This window comes from Eumetopias jubatus, unplaced genomic scaffold, assembly GCF_037043125.1.
Source record: "Eumetopias jubatus isolate StellerSeaLion01/CBP00866 unplaced genomic scaffold, mEumJub1_p1.0 scaffold_2, whole genome shotgun sequence".
NCBI classification, from domain to species: Eukaryota; Metazoa; Chordata; class Mammalia; order Carnivora; family Otariidae; genus Eumetopias; species Eumetopias jubatus.
The window spans coordinates 21,126,195-21,143,316 of NW_028274808.1; the positions used below are offsets into that span (position 1 = coordinate 21,126,195).

A 17,122-nucleotide genomic window follows, 5' to 3' on the forward strand; every position below is an offset into this window, starting at 1 on the left:
ACTGTGTTTGTGTTTAGGAATAAACACAAATGAGAATATGATCAGAAACCTCTCCTTAACTCTTGGAGACACTTCAAATTCCATTGCCAAGATACTAATGGCCCAGCAAAGATCCTTAGATTCTCTGGCCAAAGTTATTCTTGGAACATAATTATCTTTCAGCTGAGCAGTAAGGTGTCTGTGCTGTGGTTGACAGCACCTGCATATCTAGGTTAACACTTCTGGGCAAGCTGAAACTCCGTTACAAGAGATCACTGAGCAAGCCACTAGGCTTAAAAGGGGGACTCCTTCTACAGGGGTCTCCTCCCTTTGGTTTGGGTCCTGGGGATCATGACCCCAAAGTGCACTCCAAACTTTGGGAATTATCCTGCTTACAGTTATCATAATAATCTCTCTGGCACGTTGCATTCTCTCCAAAGCTTTAAATTCATATTTGTAGCCACTAATGACCAAGCAAATACCTGCTTAAGACTGGAATGTCAAAAAAGGAATGAAGAGGATGACTGACTAAAACACTGTGAGCCTGAAGTCATGACCTGTGAATATCACAGAGATTCAGCAAAAACAGGATCACCGGAAGTTTTGAGAACTACAGTGTAGCAGCTGAGAGTGGTGCAAGTGCCTTCAATCTTGATCCTGTCTCTCAGGCTGAGTTTGATCAAAAGAGGGGAATTGTTAAAAAGAAACGATAGGCTCAAAATGGAGTCACTTATGTTAAGTCCCATCAAGACTTAAGACCTAACCTAACTGCAGTTTCAGTCTCTTCTTGGAGTGGAATTTTAAACCAATGAATCTAGAATGTCCTTATGGGCACTAGTGAGATCATCTGTATAAGACCTCCTGCCAACCCCCCTGAGGGAAGGTGACCTTGCTGGAAAAATCCTCTCTTTTCTTTTGCTGATAACTTCGTATCCCATCCCATTTCTGCCTATAAAAGGCTGTCTGCATTTTTGTTCTTTAAGGAGTGGTTGAGAACATGCATTCAGGAGTCAGATTTTCTTGGTTCAAATCCTGCCTCCACCACTTACTACTGGCTCTGTTAGAGTAGACAGTTAGGTTCTAACAGGATACCTACAGGTCAGCAATGGGAAGTCATGGCCAGCTCTCCAGAAGGTCCAAGGCCTGTCCTGGCAGCACTCCACAAGAAGCCGGATCAAACCAGACAGGGCCAAGATGGCGGATGTGATGACAGGAAAGCCTCTACCAAATTAGGAAGAAGTACAAAACTCTGCTTGCCTGCTCCAATAGCTATTCTGACCCCAGTTAACAACTGTTGATAAAAGCTAGAAACCCAAACCCTGTGGGCACAACTCATGCTCTCACACTCTCTCTCTCTCTCTCTCTCTCGAGCAGTCTCATATCTTGAAAGTGTACTTTTCACTTTAATAAACTTTCCTTTTTGTGTTATTCATCCACTATACTATGTTGCATGTCTGTCTTTGAATTCATTCTTGTGACAAGATCAAGAAAATTTGCCAACTCCTTTGAGTCTGTCTGGGTCGAGTCCCCAGGTCCCAGGATCTCCCCAGCTCACCTGGTAATAGCTCTGTGACCATGAAAAAGTTACTTAATATTACTGTACTCATTTTCCTCATCTGAGACATGGAGATAATCATAGCCCCTATCCTGTAGGGTTATGAGAATTTAATTAGTTAGTAAATGTATGAGACTCTAGAAGGACGTTGGCACAGCCTAAGTGCCCACACATGTTAGATGCTATTGGTGCGGCCCCAGTACACACTGATCTAAGCTTCTCACACCCTACACTTAATGCCTTTCTCACAGAGTATCTGCAGCATGTAACTTCCAACTTCCTATTATTTCTATTGAAATGATCCCTTCCCAGGCAGAAACCATGTTTGTCTATATCCCCCATAGCCTTCTGCCTGGCATAATGCTATGCAGACGAGAGTTACAGGTGACTGAGCAGAAGAGCACAGAATCCAATGAGTGAAACTGAGTTGAAGGTTCTTACTCATTGGCCCCATATCACTGGCCCCGAATTAAGTACAAGTGCCAAAAGTCATTTTTGAACTAGAAGGGACCTTAGGAATCATCTAATTGGATCCTTCATTTTACAGAGATCAAGTGACTTACCCAAGGTCACACAGCCAGTTAAGAGTCAGAGCTGGGAATGGACTGTCTTGGGAACAAAGTCTGGCATGCTTTCCACTGTGCACTGGAAAAGGAAACCTGTGTACTATTTCCAATACATAACCAAATTCTGACCACTTGTGTGACTTAGAGGAAGTTTATGGGAGATGGTAGGAGGTAAACTTAGCAGATGTGCACTCACCACGTAGAGAAACTCGTAGAAATAACAAACCACTGCTGTCATGTAATTCTGACCAGGTCATCTTTTATACTTGGCAACCATATGATTCTGAAGTATAGGGGTTATTTATGTTAATAATTCACATTACTATATTGCCGGCAATTCTAATCATACTAGGTAGAGCAAGCCAGCCCATCAGCACTTCTCTGAGTAGCATGAAAACAAGATCCCCCAGCTCTGCTGAGCTCAATGCTCAGCGCAATGCTCAAGGCCACATCTTTAGGGAAGAATAGCCCCTGGAAGAGGGTGGCAGAAGACAATGGAGCCAGCCTCCACCACCCTTGTTAGGAAAACAAGCTGTGGGTTACTAATCTGCGGGCATACAGCCACAGTGAGGGTATTATGGCCGAGTTATAATAGTGAATGCAGAGCCCATGGGCCAGGCCCCATTCATACCCTGCACAAGGAATTCACAGCAGAGAGAGATCCACCAAATCTCCCATCTTGCTAACATTTTCAAGGTGCCCACTCACACTCATGCCACTTGGATGGTGAATCTGGACAAGCCTGAAGAAATAGACTGCCTTCTTGAGACTAGAGGGGCGTTGGGATTTGGATTCAAGCCTAGTTTACTTTTACTAAAAGCTGCACAAACTTGAAAAACCCCTTAACCTCTGTGGGTGTAACCCAATCATATATAAAATGTCGGATCCAGGCTGAATCAGTGGTTCCCCAAGCTGATGGCATAGGCTGATCCCTTGGGGAGGTTTTATGCTCTTCTTTCCACATCTCTCCATTTTATCCTCAAGGCCAGTCTCCTGCATTCAAATAATTAATGACTCAAACGAATTGATCTGCCTCTCTAGCCCTTGTTGACAGCTACCTTCTGTCCTTCCCATCAGTCCCCACATACTCACACTTGACTACAAACTGTCCATAGTTGCTCTGTTATTATATATAGTATGTATGTCATGTATTTATCCCACTAGTTCAAAAGCTTCTGTGGTCTGGACCACTTCTGTTTGTTTGTTTGTTTGTTTTGTTTTTTTCACATGTGCCTTCCTGACACAGTGGACTGTCTTTATAAATTGGGCTACCAGTAATTCTCTCTGGCACGTACTCTGCTCATCTGAACACCTATTGGTCTCACGCTGTGACACACGTACCCTAGTCACCCCTCCTGCTTTTATACATATGGTTGTGGTCCGCTGTCTTCCCCTAGGATGGCCACCAGCTGATCACATATCTTGTACCATTTCATGAGCCATCTATGTAAATAAATGTATACGGGCATGTTCTCTCCTATCAGTTTTGGTTGGTACACAGGGTTCCACATCTTGCTTGGTCCCAGCTACTATGTCAAGTTCATAAAGGAGAGCAAGGTTCTCATGAGGAAGTGTGACCTTGCACCATCTGACCTCCCCTCTGAGGCAAGTGAGGCATCATGGAACCTGGCTACGAAGAGGTAGGGTGGGGTCAGAATTAAGGCATTAAACCATGGGACGTGATCTGAAAGGCAGAATCCAGGGCGAAGTCAAAAATTAAGCCCAAAAGACCATCTGAACAAAGGGTCTGCACAGTAAAACACCAAGCAAGGGGAGGGGAGAGGATCCCGAGGTCCCAGGGCTGAGTGAACAGTTTGGGAATGTGGATGGTGAGAGGTGGCAGCCGAGGATCTGGGCAGATTCCTGAGGGCTGTGACTTCACACCTGCCCCCCCGCAGCCAGCAGCTGTGCTGGAGGATATTGCTGTTGGGGGAGCCAGGCCCGGAACCTGGAGGCAAAGCTCTAACATCTCAGTTTAGCTGGTTTTTATAATGTGCCATTCTATACAGTTATATACCAGTGAACATAAAATGGCCCGTTTTATAGTTTATCCTTTATTCCCCTTTTCTTGCTTCCTCTTCTGATAGACCTTTCAAAATGGTTTTATTTACATTTTGCACATTAAATCCCACATCTCACCCGTACGTACATTTTTGTGTGTCTGTGGTAGGTATACATATTTTTTTAAAGCAGGGTTTCATTTGGAAAATACAGGCAATCCCTTAATGTTATCCTATAAACAATGCTCCATTTTGCAACAGAGTCTCCAAAATTATCATCAAAAGTAGTGCTGTGATATTCCTATAGTGTCTTTGGTTTGATGCATTAACTCGACTTTACTGTGATCTCACTATATTTTAATACTCTGCAACACCTCTGGGATAATCAAACCCAGCCTCATCAGAACAGAATGCTCAAGAAATTAAATGTTTTGGTTAACAAAACATTCTTTTCAAATAAGAGCAAGAAATGTTTTCCCCAAAACTGTGTAATTCACTTCAATCCATTTCTCCACCTTAATGCCTAGTAGACTGGGGGTAGCTGGATCTTCAAGTACTCAGGACAGTGAGTCTGAATGTCAGTAAGCACTCCACAGCATTACGGACATCTAGAGTTGGTACAAGGTTGAGATGAATGTCTACAACAATTTTTAAAAACAAAATTCCTGAAAAACTGGCTGTTTTTCTTCTACAGCCTTCTGAATAAAAATAGGTCATCTTTATTGAGATGGCTTACTGTGTATGCCAAGCTTTACTTGCATGACCTCATTCTATCCTGACAACACCACAATGCGCTGGTTCTATTATTGCCTTTCCCACCCATGTCCTGAATGGAACAGAGCTGTGTTTTTCTGCAACCTGAACACTGTCAGAACATCTAGTACACCCAGAGAAGTCTTGTATCCTGCCACCCCCACCAATCCATCTCTGGGGAAATGTTGGAAGGCCTGGCACTGGCGCCATTGCGTCTGGGAAGAGAGATCTGGACAAGTTTTTTTTTTTTTTTTTTTTCCCCTCTTTTGAGTAGGCTCCATGCCTAGCAGGGAGCCCAGTGTGAGGCTTGAACTCACAACCCTGAGGTCAAGCAAGACCTGAGCTGAGATCGAGAATCGGATGTCTAACCAACTGAGCCACCCAGGCACCCCAACAATTTACTTTAAATTCAACTGTTTTCTGTGGTAGAAATTCATTTGAAGGAAAGCATCAGAGTTTGGCTGCAATATATGCTTCTATTTCCCACTGCAAATGGGACCCAAACAGCACATCCAGGTAAATCCAAAAGCCAGGGGAGAGCCCCAGAATTTTCATGAAACCTCATCATTTGTTCTGCTCAGAAAATAAAGCAAAATGAGCTTTGAAGTGAGTTTGAATTAAAAAGAAACCTGCACAACCATATGAAAGTACTTACTGCCTCTGAACTGTATACTTAAAAATGGTCAATATAATTACAACAGTTAATTTTGTGTTATGTTTGAGTAATATAAATCAAAGGAAAAAAAGACCTCTTGCTCAGTACACTAGAATCTTACTCACAGTATTTACCAAAATCTGTGCGGGTTCCTTCTCGATAGTGGGATTCTGCTGTTTATAAACACTTAACATCCTTCTCTTTTTCTTTTAAAATGTCCTCCAGACCACATTCCTTTGTGACGCTGTAAAGGATTAGATTGGCCTGGAGCCAGCTGTCTGCTTGGGCTGCTCTCCCGTTGTGCTGTCTGTGGGTGGAGTGAGCTGTTGCCCACTGTGGTGGAGGGAGAACCCAGATGCCCTCCCTTCTTTCTGGAAGCTATTTATTGTTATCAGAGGCACCAGCCATCAAAGAGATCTCCTGTGCCCCACCCACTCCTCCCAACTGAAAGTTCTTGACTGGAAAATGCTAACATCCGACCAGACACGCAGAAACATCCTGAAAGACAATGCCTGGGCCCTGACTTTCTAGGGAGGAGAGCCAGGGTTTCTTTATAACCGCGTCAGCCCTGCTTGTTTTTAAGGCTCTGACAATGCTAACAAGCTAGCTTAAATCTACAGCGTCTGCTTGTTCTTACCCAACATTGACTTATATATTTAAGCCATTATCTAGGCAACCTTGCCTAAGTTTCTTCTTTTCTTCCCTGGTTCAGCATTGTGCCAAGATTCCCCTGCTCTAAACTCTGAACATGTATTATGAGAGGTATAAAATGTTTCCAGAAAAGATGGAACAGGATTATGTTGACTGCCCAGTAGAGGTTGATCAGATGGTCCAGAATATTCTTATATTAATGTTTTTTATAGTATCAACAGAAAAAAAAGCATTTTTTTTTAATTTGCAAAGAAAGCTTAGGTCCAGAATATATCTGTAGACCCCAGTTTGTGGAAAATGGGTGTGAGGTGGAGGGAGAGTGGGTACACCTGACACTGGGAAGTGATGTTGTCTTTCTCCTAACGGCAGTGAGGAGTAAGAACCCTCACAGTGTGGTGTATATATCCCTCTGTACTTTCTATGTGTGTCTACTTATGAAGGCTTTAAGTCAACAACTCATAATGCCCTTACATTTCACTCCAAATTCCTCAGCATAACTGACAAGGCTCTACACAGGCTGATTCCTGCTTACGCTCCAGCATCATCTCTCCATGGTCACCTCCCTTCTGCTCCACTAACTCGAGCTACCCCATCTTCTCCCACCACTCGCAATGTTCCAGGTGCTATGCTCTCTCAGCTCCAGGCAACTCCTTATGCTGTTTTTCCTTCTGGAATTTTCTTATATTCTTCTCCTGTTCCCTTCTTTACCTGGTTAACTCTTCTCCTTCAGGTATTAGCTTGAGTATTCTCCTCTCTGACCCTGTGCTTCTGCTAACAAGGCAGTCACACCACTATATATTAAAATTGCTTATTTAATAGTGTATTTCCCTATAATTAAAAGCTCTATGGATATAGATGTTGTATCTATCTTGGGCACCATTGTAACTCCAGCATCTACCTAGCCTTGGACCTTGAATATCATAAATGCTTAATAATAATAATAACAATAATAATTGTTGGAAAAGAAGAACAAAAAAAAAATTAAGGGAGGGTGGAAGTGGGAAGATGGACAGTCAAAAAGCAGGTGAGCGGGGGCGGGGGCAGGCAGAGGAGTCAGGAAACAGAACAGTCAATATATGATACCAAATACAGTCAGAAAATATCCTTGCTGTTTCCAATCTCAAAAGAGAGTGGAGATCTGTGTGATGTGGGATGCACTGAATCTGGAATTAAAATCTGAGTCAATTTCAGCACCTAAAAATACAGAATCTTCACATTACTATTAGCCTCTAAAGCACCACCTAAACTGTTCAAGGGCCCAGTGCTCTGGGAAGACTCAGCAGGACTCAGCACTACCCATGAATTTATCCTGGTGTGGGCACATGAACTTACAAATGCCCACCCTTTTTTTATTTGTTAGGAAACTGAATTCTAGATTGCTTAAAATGTAACTTGAAACTGTGACCACTGAGTAGCCTAAAAGAATGCAAGAACCATCAGCACAAATGTGCCATCATTTTTCCCAACCGGTCTTCCTTTGAAGTGTTTCTTTTACTGGTAAAGGAAGAGAAGTGTAACGCAGCTGAAACCTGCCATCTAGTGGACCTTCTAATGACATGGGTTCGCCGATGTGAAGGGAGCGAGCATCACAGAACAGGAGGCCTGGAAGAGGCCCACAAGCACACCTCATCTCAGGTCATCCCTGGGGGTGGTCAACATCCGCCTTTGAGGATGAGGGCTCCTTTATGGCCTTCTGACAGAGCTCTTCTTTCCAAGTAGCCCAATGTAATGTTTTCACATTCTGATGTCCAAAAGGTTAACAGAAATTGATGTGAAATTTCGATCACTTTCAACTCAAAGCTATCCTAGCAAGAAATCAGTGCCCCCTTTGGAAAAGCATATAAGTTTTATTAGTTTTATTTCTGTTTTGAGCCTTAATTTTAGAAATCAGATTTATAAGTACCCAAAAAACTAAAAAAAAAAAAAGAGAGAGAGAGAGGGAGAAGTAGTAGTTGTTGTCGTCATCAATAACAAATCTTTGTTTTTTCAAAGATTTTATTTATTTATTTGAGAACGAGAGAATGAGAGACAGAGAGCACAAGAGGGAAGACGGTCAGAGGGAGAAGCAGACTCCCTGCTGAGCAGGAAGCCCGATGTGGGACTCGATCCCAAGACTCCAGGATCATGACCTGAGCCGAAGGCAGTCGCTCAACCAACTGAACCACCCAGGCGCCCCAATAACAAATCTATCTTCCCTGAAGCTACTACCTCTATGAGGCCAAGAGTGGTCTTTGGTCTAAATGTGTCCCATAAGACACAGCTCAGGGCACTTGAGCAGAACAGCAGCTCCATGTCGGGAACCAGGAGGCCCGGGGTTTAAGGCTCACGCTGCTGCTCACCCCTTGTCACTCAGGACCAGCCACCTACCTCCCACGATTCTCAGCTTCCTCATTTGTTAAAAAGAGGCACTTAAGCATAACAACTACTAAGGTCCCTTTGATCTCTCAAGTTCCACGAACTTGTTCCAGAGTTAACAGGTCTCATGACCCCTGGGGCCTGATTTTCGACCCACTCTATGCTCAGCGCCCAGCACCATACTTGCACTGAGATACCGATGGAGGGCCTGAGTGTACTGGTGAAGAAGCAGATGCCACTTCCGCCAAGCTGACAGCCGAGTGAGGGACACAAACATGAAACAGCAATTGCACCATTGGTGATGAGGGCTTCAGTGAGGGTGTGTAACTGGGCCTAGCGGAGGGCGGGGCTGAAGATTGGTGAGCAGCTTTTCCAGCGTGTGCCTTACAGGCAAGAAGACCCAAATGGGCAAGGGCCCAGGCAAGGAGACTGGCCCATCTGGGCATCAGAAAGAGTCCCCAGAGCCTGGGGTGTGAACAAGAGAGTGAAGTAAAATGAAACAGGAGGGAAAGGCAGAGGCCACATTATGCATGGCCTTGTGGGCCATATCAGGAGTTGCAACTTAATTCTAAGAGCAACAGAATTGCTCTGTCAAAGGGCTTGAAGCAGAAAAGTGACAGGACCAGATGTGCTTTTGTGAAAGATTTGACTACTGTGTAGAAGATGAGGTCAGATTCAAGATTGGATGCAGAAAAGCTAGTTACAAGATTACGCTGTAGTCCATGTAAGAGACAAGGGTTATTGCTGCCACCATCGTGGAAAGAAGAAGGAAGATGCAAGAAATCACTGAATAGCAACATTTGGGCATCCAGTAGTAGTTGATTGGATGTGAAAGTGAAAGAGAAACATCCAAGATGATTCCAGGCTTTTGGTTAAGGGCAACTGGGTAGAATTAGTGGCCATTCGCTGAATTGAAGGACACAGGAGGGTGATCAGGTGTGGAGAAGACTTATAAGCTCAGTTTCAGATAGTTCAGTTCAGAGAAAGGCTCGGGCAGTTGAGCAGGCTGCTGGAGAGTCAGATCTGGAGCTCAACAGAAACATTTAGGTCTGCCATATGAGCAGTGGAGGGCATTTGGTAGCATCTAATGAGAAGAGAAGACACAGAACCCAACATCTAATGTCTGGGGGAGCGGACGATGCAGAGCTGGTGAAGCAAACTTCGAGGAGGGGCCCATGAAGCAGGAGGAAAACTGGCAGAAAATGATGCTGTGGAAGCCAAGAGCAGAGCGTTCCCTTCTGTTGAATGGACCCGGTGGGGCAAGCCACATGGGGATTGAAAAGAAAACTCTGGATTTACTGACCTTGACCTTGGTGATTAAATGCATGCAGGAGTCAGGTGGTCTAGGTGGAGGTGCCTCTCCTATAGGAGAGGGCAGTGGAGACAATGAGGGTAGAGAGAGACTCTTCCAAGGGGCCTGGTTCTGAAGGTGAGAGAGGAAGGTGCCTGGAGGACACACAGGGGCTAAGGTGGGATTTCTTAATATGGAGGAGGCTTATGGAAGGGATCCCGTTGAGAAGGGGAGGTTGAAGATGCCAAACAGGGAGGCAATAACTGATATCTCAAGGCTCCCAAGAAAGCATGCAAGAGTGAGATCCAGGACACAGGCAGAGTTTGGCCTTAGTCAGGAGGAGGAACCCTTCCTCCACTATAACTGTCAGAGTAGGGAAGGAAGGGATGTGATAAGATGAAGTCAAGGCAATCCATGGGCTCCAACTTCTCAATAAATTAGGTGAGAATTTCTTTAGCTCAAAGGAGAGAGATGGAAAAGATCAGAGGTTTAGGAAGAGAGAAAAAGTGAGCTCTCTAGAGAAATCTATATAGCATTGCCAGACACAAGCGAAGTGACCACGGTCTAATGGCACCCATCCAGCCAGCGGCATGCTTCTCTCCGCCAGTGTTCAGTGACCAAGTGTGGGCAGGAAGAAGTAGGTGAACAGGTTCATCTGGGGTTGGAAATTTCCAAGAAGGAATAAAGGAAAGACAGAGGACAACATAGCTTACTTAGGATGGATTCAAGAGGCTGGTAGAAACAACAGACCCTGGAGTCTAATGAGCATAGAAGAGGACAAGATGGATAGACAGGGAGAAGTTCCTGGGGCTGGGGCTGGGGAGGGGGGGGTGCAGCTGACAAAATGGCTCCATAAGGCGAAGCAAGAATAGGCTCTGAGACAGTGCGGATGGATCCAAGGTGGCACAGCACCCTAGATATAAAACATATTTACATTTTGTTATCACTCTCCCCCCATAGTCACAGTGCACATGTCTGTACTAAGTGTATTTATCTTTGAATGTTGAGTGAACAAATGCACGCCCAGGAACTGGCTTCTGAAATGATCACTAAACCCCTGGGGAAACCAAAAACTGTTTCCTGAGTTTTGGTGTGTGTCGGACACTCTTCAAGGTGCTAGGAATCTGATGATGAACCAAACAAACATGGTTATCGCCCACAGTGGCTTACATTTTCATGGGGGAAGATGGGCATAGGCCCCAGATTACGAAGAACTGATCAATTAAACGAAAAAGGAAAGAGGTGTACCATATTTTCTGGATCTTCTACATTACGACATTCTCTGATTTGAGTCTCGATCAGAATTAACTGCCCCAAAAGATCACTTGATGATCATGCTTGAGAAATATACACTGCTTAGTAATGATTAGTTGCAATTTATTGAACATTTGCCATGGGCCAGGCAGCACTTACATTAGATAATATAATCTCCATATTCCAGATGAGGAAAGTGGGTTCTAGGCAAATTACTGATCAAAGATCACTTTGCTGGCTAGTGGTAAAGGCAGGATTCAAATCTAACTATGCTTCTGCCTGACCTTTCTGTTCCATAACCCACTCCCTCTTCTGGTCAGAAGCTTGATGGACAAATGTGCTAGCATTGTGAACTTTGTTCCAGAAAGCTACCAAAATTGCTTAAAATGACCAGGCTTTGTTGGAAGCACACCTGGGGAACTTCCAAACCCAAAGCTGTCAGAACACTAGTAAGAACTCATTCCACAGGAAAAGAAAATACAAGATGAATACTTCTCTATCCAAAGGTACCACATTCTGGGAAAGATGTCAAGAGTCAATTTGTTGAATCTCTGGTGTCAAATAAATCGTGATTTTGTTGTTGTTTGAAATAGAGTTATGACTAGATGTTTTTCACATTTTTCACATTTTTTGGTAAAGTCCTTGGGGACCCACATCTGTCTTTACTTTCTTATAAAGCCCTGACTCTGCTTGGAATACAATTTAATGTTACAAAGTCAAAATTGGGTTTTTTAGCTCTTAAATATTTCTCTTCAATTCAGATTCATGTTCACTTTACTTTGAGTCCTTAAGATATTTTCAAACATATTGTGGCTAATACAACTTTGAAAATACTTCTAGAAAATACTGTATCTTCAAGGGCCAAATCATCTAGCTTTAAAATATTATAAGTCAAAAATTAACTGTTCAGAATGATTTAAAATAGCTCACTTCTGGTTTTTTTAAAAAAGTGTGTAAATCTCACTTTAGAAATTAAATCATTTAAAAGGTAGTAAATGGTAGTAAATCTTTCCAGATCTGTCCCAAGCAGGGGATGCACACACATACTTTATTTTTTTTTAATTTTTTTATTGTTATGTTAATCACCATATATTACATAATTTGTTTTGGTGTAGTGTTCCATGATTCATTGTTTGTTCATAACACCCAGTGCTCCATGCAGAATGTGCCCTCCTCAATACCCATCACCAGGCTAACCCATCCCCCCACCCTCCTCCCCTCTAGAAACCTCAGTCTGCCTCTCAGAGTCCATCATTTCTCCTGGTTCGTCTCCCCCTCCGACTTACTCCCTTTCATTCTTCCTCTCCTGCTATCTTCTTCTTTTTCTTTTTTTTTTCTTAAAATATGTTGCGTTATTTGTTTCAGAAGTACAGATCTGTGATTCAACAGTCTTGCACAATTCACAGCGCTCACCATAGCACATACCCTCCCCAATGTCTATCACCCAGCCACCCCATCCCTCCCACCCCCCACCACTCCAGCAACCCTCAGTTTGTTCCTGAGATTAAGAATTCCTCATATCAGTGAGGTCATATGATACATGTCTTTCTCTGATTGACTTATTTCACTCAGCATAACACCCTCCAGTTGCATCCACGTTGTTGCAAATGGCAAGATCTCATTCCTTTTGATGGCTGCATAATATTCCATTGCACACACATACTTTAATACATACATACAAACACACACACCACTCTTCATCCAACCCAATATTCCTTAAGGAAAACTCTACACTATTACATCTCCCAAAGCCAGAAGAGCATCTTCAGAATAAAGTGGGAGTCTTAATACAAGAGGTAGAGAGATGGAGAGATATTACTTATATATATTTCAATTTCTTTGTTCTCTAAGGTGTATGTGTGTAAGAAGGGGAAGAAAATTGTCTAGTCATCCAATAGCTAAAGCTACATGCCAAGGACTCAGTTAAGCCCCATGAAAAACACAGATTTAAAAAAAGGAGACATAAACATAAAGAGTGATCGAAAGAGGATGCACCCCAGGATATGGGAAAGCGAACCCCAGGAGGTGGGACCCAGCCTTCCCTGAGAGAGTCACACGCAGGCTGAAGTTAGCCAGGTAAAGAGGGGTCTTGGAGGGAGCAGGGCACATTTGATGATCTTACAGGAGCCCAGGCTAGTGAAAGCAGAGATACTAATCCAGAGATTAGAGGTGACACTAGAGAGATTCTGAGTTCAAGGAGGATCTCATCAGCCAGGTGAAAATGTTGGACTTTATCCCCAGTGGAGCCCTACCCGTTAAGTAGGGGAAAGGCATGTTCAGATCCACATTTTTAAGACCTCAGCCCAGTGTCAGTGAGAAGGAGCCCAGGAGGACATCTGGGTGTGGTTACTGCATTTCAGGATCAGAGGTGAGTGGCCACATTGCGGTTGGACAAGTTCACGGATTAAGAGGATGTGGGGGCATGAGGGGAGTTAGGGTTGGGGGAGGCAAGGATGCTCCCCAGTTGAGTGTCCCAGCCACTGAGTACATGCTGGTGTCCTGGAGGGAAGGGAAGCTGTGCGGGGGTGCAGTTTGTGTGGAAAATGAACCTGTCAGGAACATACAGAATTTTTGATGCATGAGATGCTCATTCTTTCTCCATTCAAGTCATTCCAGACAATATCCTGCATGGATTCCTTTTCCTGAATCATATGACGAAAAAGCTGGAAAGAATCTTAGAAATCATGTAGTTGGATCCCCTTCATTCTGTGCTTGAGAAAATGGAGGCCCAGTGATTTCGGGGGACCCCCCTGCAAAGACACACTGGACCCCCAGTCCCTAAGGCCCCGGGGTCCTCCCAGGACCCACTGAAGCATGCTCCGTGTTCTTGCTTTTTAACACTTTTCCTAAGCATCACCTTAACCACTTTTCCTGCGCAAGAAACACAGGCTCCGGAAGGTACTCATTCCAACGTGGCCCTCTCACCAACTGAGGCTCTGAACATGAACCTCACATACTCAGGAAAGTAAACACAAACCAGAAGCAGTTGAAAAGTTCAAAATCAGTTTAAGTTGGCTTCTCCTCAACGTGCTTATAGGCATCTCCTGTTAGGTCGTTTCGGTTTTCGTTATGATTACATTAAAAAAAAAAATAACAGAAAGCAGTGATTGGGCTCATTATTTTTACGGTATGAATTCTTCAATATCTATGCATCATGGTTTCAGTTATTTGTCTTTTGGCTTCCTATAAAGTTTCACCGTTTTAACCCATGTGGATAGTATTTGCAATAATTAAAAAAAAAAACTGGACAAAAATAAAATCTATGGCTTTTGCTCATTGAGCTTTCATTTTTTTATAAGCTATTAGGGTGAAACGGTGGATGGCAGAAACAATGCAATATTTAACACTAAACCCTTGGCCAACGCAAGTGAAAATAAATAAATAAATGCTCACCTGAGGCGAGAGTCCTTAAAGGTGTCAAGATAGGCAGGATAACTCCATTCAATCTTGTTCCCTTTACATCGAAGCTCTAGAGTTTGCCCTGCCGTCAGACTCAGGGTCGCAGCAGGTTTCTGGAAGCGGCCTTTATCCATCATATGTACCATTATAGACTGCGTCTTTGGTGTGACATCAGCTGCATCCCTGTCCTTCATTTTAGGAATTTTGGGTTTCACCTTTTTGTTGGTAGGCTTGATTCTATTTTCTCCCGGCTCCTTTGGACGCTTGTTCTTGGGAGGCTGTTGGCCAGTAACTATTACAAACGTGAGGAGAGAACAATGCACTCAAGTAGTAACGAACCAGAGGATTCCACACCTAAAACAGGCAAATTTTTGAAACTCTTCTCCTACATGAAAATTATTTTCAGGAATAATCATTATTTTCTCGGTTCATTCCTTAGTTGTAAAACAATGAGTCACCGAGAGGGAAGATATTTCAGTTTCAAAGATTTTATTCAATTCAGCAAAATATTGCACATAGGAACTAAAACCCGCACTTACCAAACAACAAGACTATTCCTTGTAGTTCACCCTGTCTCACAATCTCTAAGGGGTCACAGAGAAGGGCAAAGCCCTTCAAAGGCGCTCAAGGCTGTTTCCCATCCTTGCGGTCTCGGGGCTCTCATTGATCATTCTGAATTTACTGTTTAAATGCAGGAATATGTCATCTCCAGGGAATGCAGACACAAACTGCACCATAAGCACACTCAGAAGAGTCCAAACCACTACAAACTTTCTCCCAAATGAGTGCACAGTGGAGTCGGTGTGTACCTGGGTGGACAACGTCCATATATAATACAAAGCTTAGGAAGGAGGAAGTCCTAAACCTGTGCTCATTTATTTTTTTACTTTTTAGAGATTTATTTTAGAGAGAGAGCACGTGCATGAGCCGGGGGAGGAGCAGAGGGAGTGAGAGAATCTCAAGCAGACTCCCCGCTGAGCAAGGAACCCGACAGGGGGCTCATCCCACGACCCTGATCATGACCTGAGCCAGAATCCAGTTGGCTGCTTAACCAACTGAGCCACCCAGGGGCCCCAAACCTGTGCTCATTTAAAACTTCCACGTAAGTTATTAGAAGCTCCACAGAAACTGTAGCAATGGTTTAGAACTTAGCCAACAAAATACTTTGGGGTGAAGATTATTTGATCACCAACATTGTTGATAATTGCTGGCAAAGGGTGATAATAAAAAGCTGACCTACTTTGAATCCACTTTGTTTCTGTTTTTCCTTTCTCTGTAGACAGTTCACGCCTTATTGCCTGCATCCAGGGAGGAGGGCTCTTGCTTCCCTTCCCTTGCTATGCCTCTGGGCTCCAGAAACCTCAAATGTCCCACATGCCTGCACAGCTTTGGACTTGTGTCCACCCAGCAAGGACGAGAAGAAAACCATGCAGTTTCAGTTTGCCCTTCTGCCTGCATGAACTCAAGGGCAACCTCACTATATACCCACAAAATTACCAAATGTCCCAACTTACAGGGTCCTGAGAGTCATTTAGGTAAAATTCTCATGTCATAGGTTTAAAAAATTAAGGAGACCCTGAAAAGTTAAGTTGCACACAGCTGGTTAGTGGCAGAATGTAAGAGTAGAATTCAAGTCTTCTGACTCTTATTCCAAGTGCTTATTTCACTATACATAGATAAATATCCTGTATATATTTTGAATAGATAGCCACACAAATCTTGGCCAACTGAGGGAATTGCAGGGCCAACTGAGGGAATTGCAGAAAAAGTGATAAATCAGGAGAAAATCTTTTCCTTTTTGGTGTATTTATTTATCTAATAATACCCTGGTGTACTTAAGACTTGGGGTGGTCAAAAGTACAAAGACATTGAAATTGGGATCAGGAAATAGAAAAAAAGTAAGAGTTGCAAGCTCTTATACCGGTGGGCCAGGCAGGTGACCAAACAAGGTAAGCCAAGTGGGCCTGGTGAGGCCATGCCCTCCCTAAGGGACAGTTCCTCCTGCTTCAGGAGACCCCTATTTAAGAGAGTACATGCCCACACTTGCTGGATCTGATACCTCAAAGGATGGCAGAAATGCAGATTTCCTGATTTATAAATATCAGAAACTCAATTTTCAGAAACTTCATGTTTGAATCCCTGAGGTTAGAAGTCAGGTAGTAATTTTCCTTGAAGGGGTGAGAGCCCAGGAGGGGACATGAGGGCAATTTCCAGGAACATTCTCTCTTGATCTGGGCTAGTTACAGGCGTGTGCACAGTTTGCGAGCATTTCATGAAGCCATGCTCTTACGCACTAAAGATTCAGCTGATCTGGACTCAGCTGCGTCGATAAACTTGGCTTCCTTTGCATGTTGCCCTTTGCCCTTTGAAACAGGAGCCATTTAGATTCCACTTTTAGTTCAGCTGAGCCCAGACTCTGGACACAATCCCACTTGGAACCCAGGATCAATCAACATCAACTCCTCAACATGCTGCCTTCTTTGGGCTTGTATGTCTTCCTGCCTAAGCCCTGTGCTTTTCCATGACTCCAGGGCCAGTTGAGATCCCTCCTTCTTTCCGTAGGCCTGAGTCTCTGGTTATTTCCCATCCTTCCTCTACTCTAGCTTCTCTGGGTTATGGGCCCTGCTGAACTTCTTCAGTCCTTCCAGGGAGCAGAGTTGTGTT

The 17,122-nt window shown here is 43.7% G+C and overlaps 1 protein-coding gene across 1 annotated transcript in view; it reads right to left on the minus strand.

Annotated features, from left to right (window-relative positions):
• PDGFRL (platelet derived growth factor receptor like) overlaps positions 1–16,839 on the minus strand; it is a 45,166-nt gene extending 28,327 nt beyond the window's left edge. Inside the window, exons 1-2 of the mRNA XM_088021304.1 lie at positions 16,749–16,839; positions 14,453–14,750 (exon numbers count right to left, since the gene is read on the minus strand). Coding sequence (XP_087877430.1) covers positions 14,453–14,750; positions 16,749–16,839 — 389 coding nt within the window. The remainder of the gene's footprint in view (positions 1–14,452; positions 14,751–16,748) is intronic.
• Between the last annotated feature and the right edge of the window lie 283 nt (positions 16,840–17,122).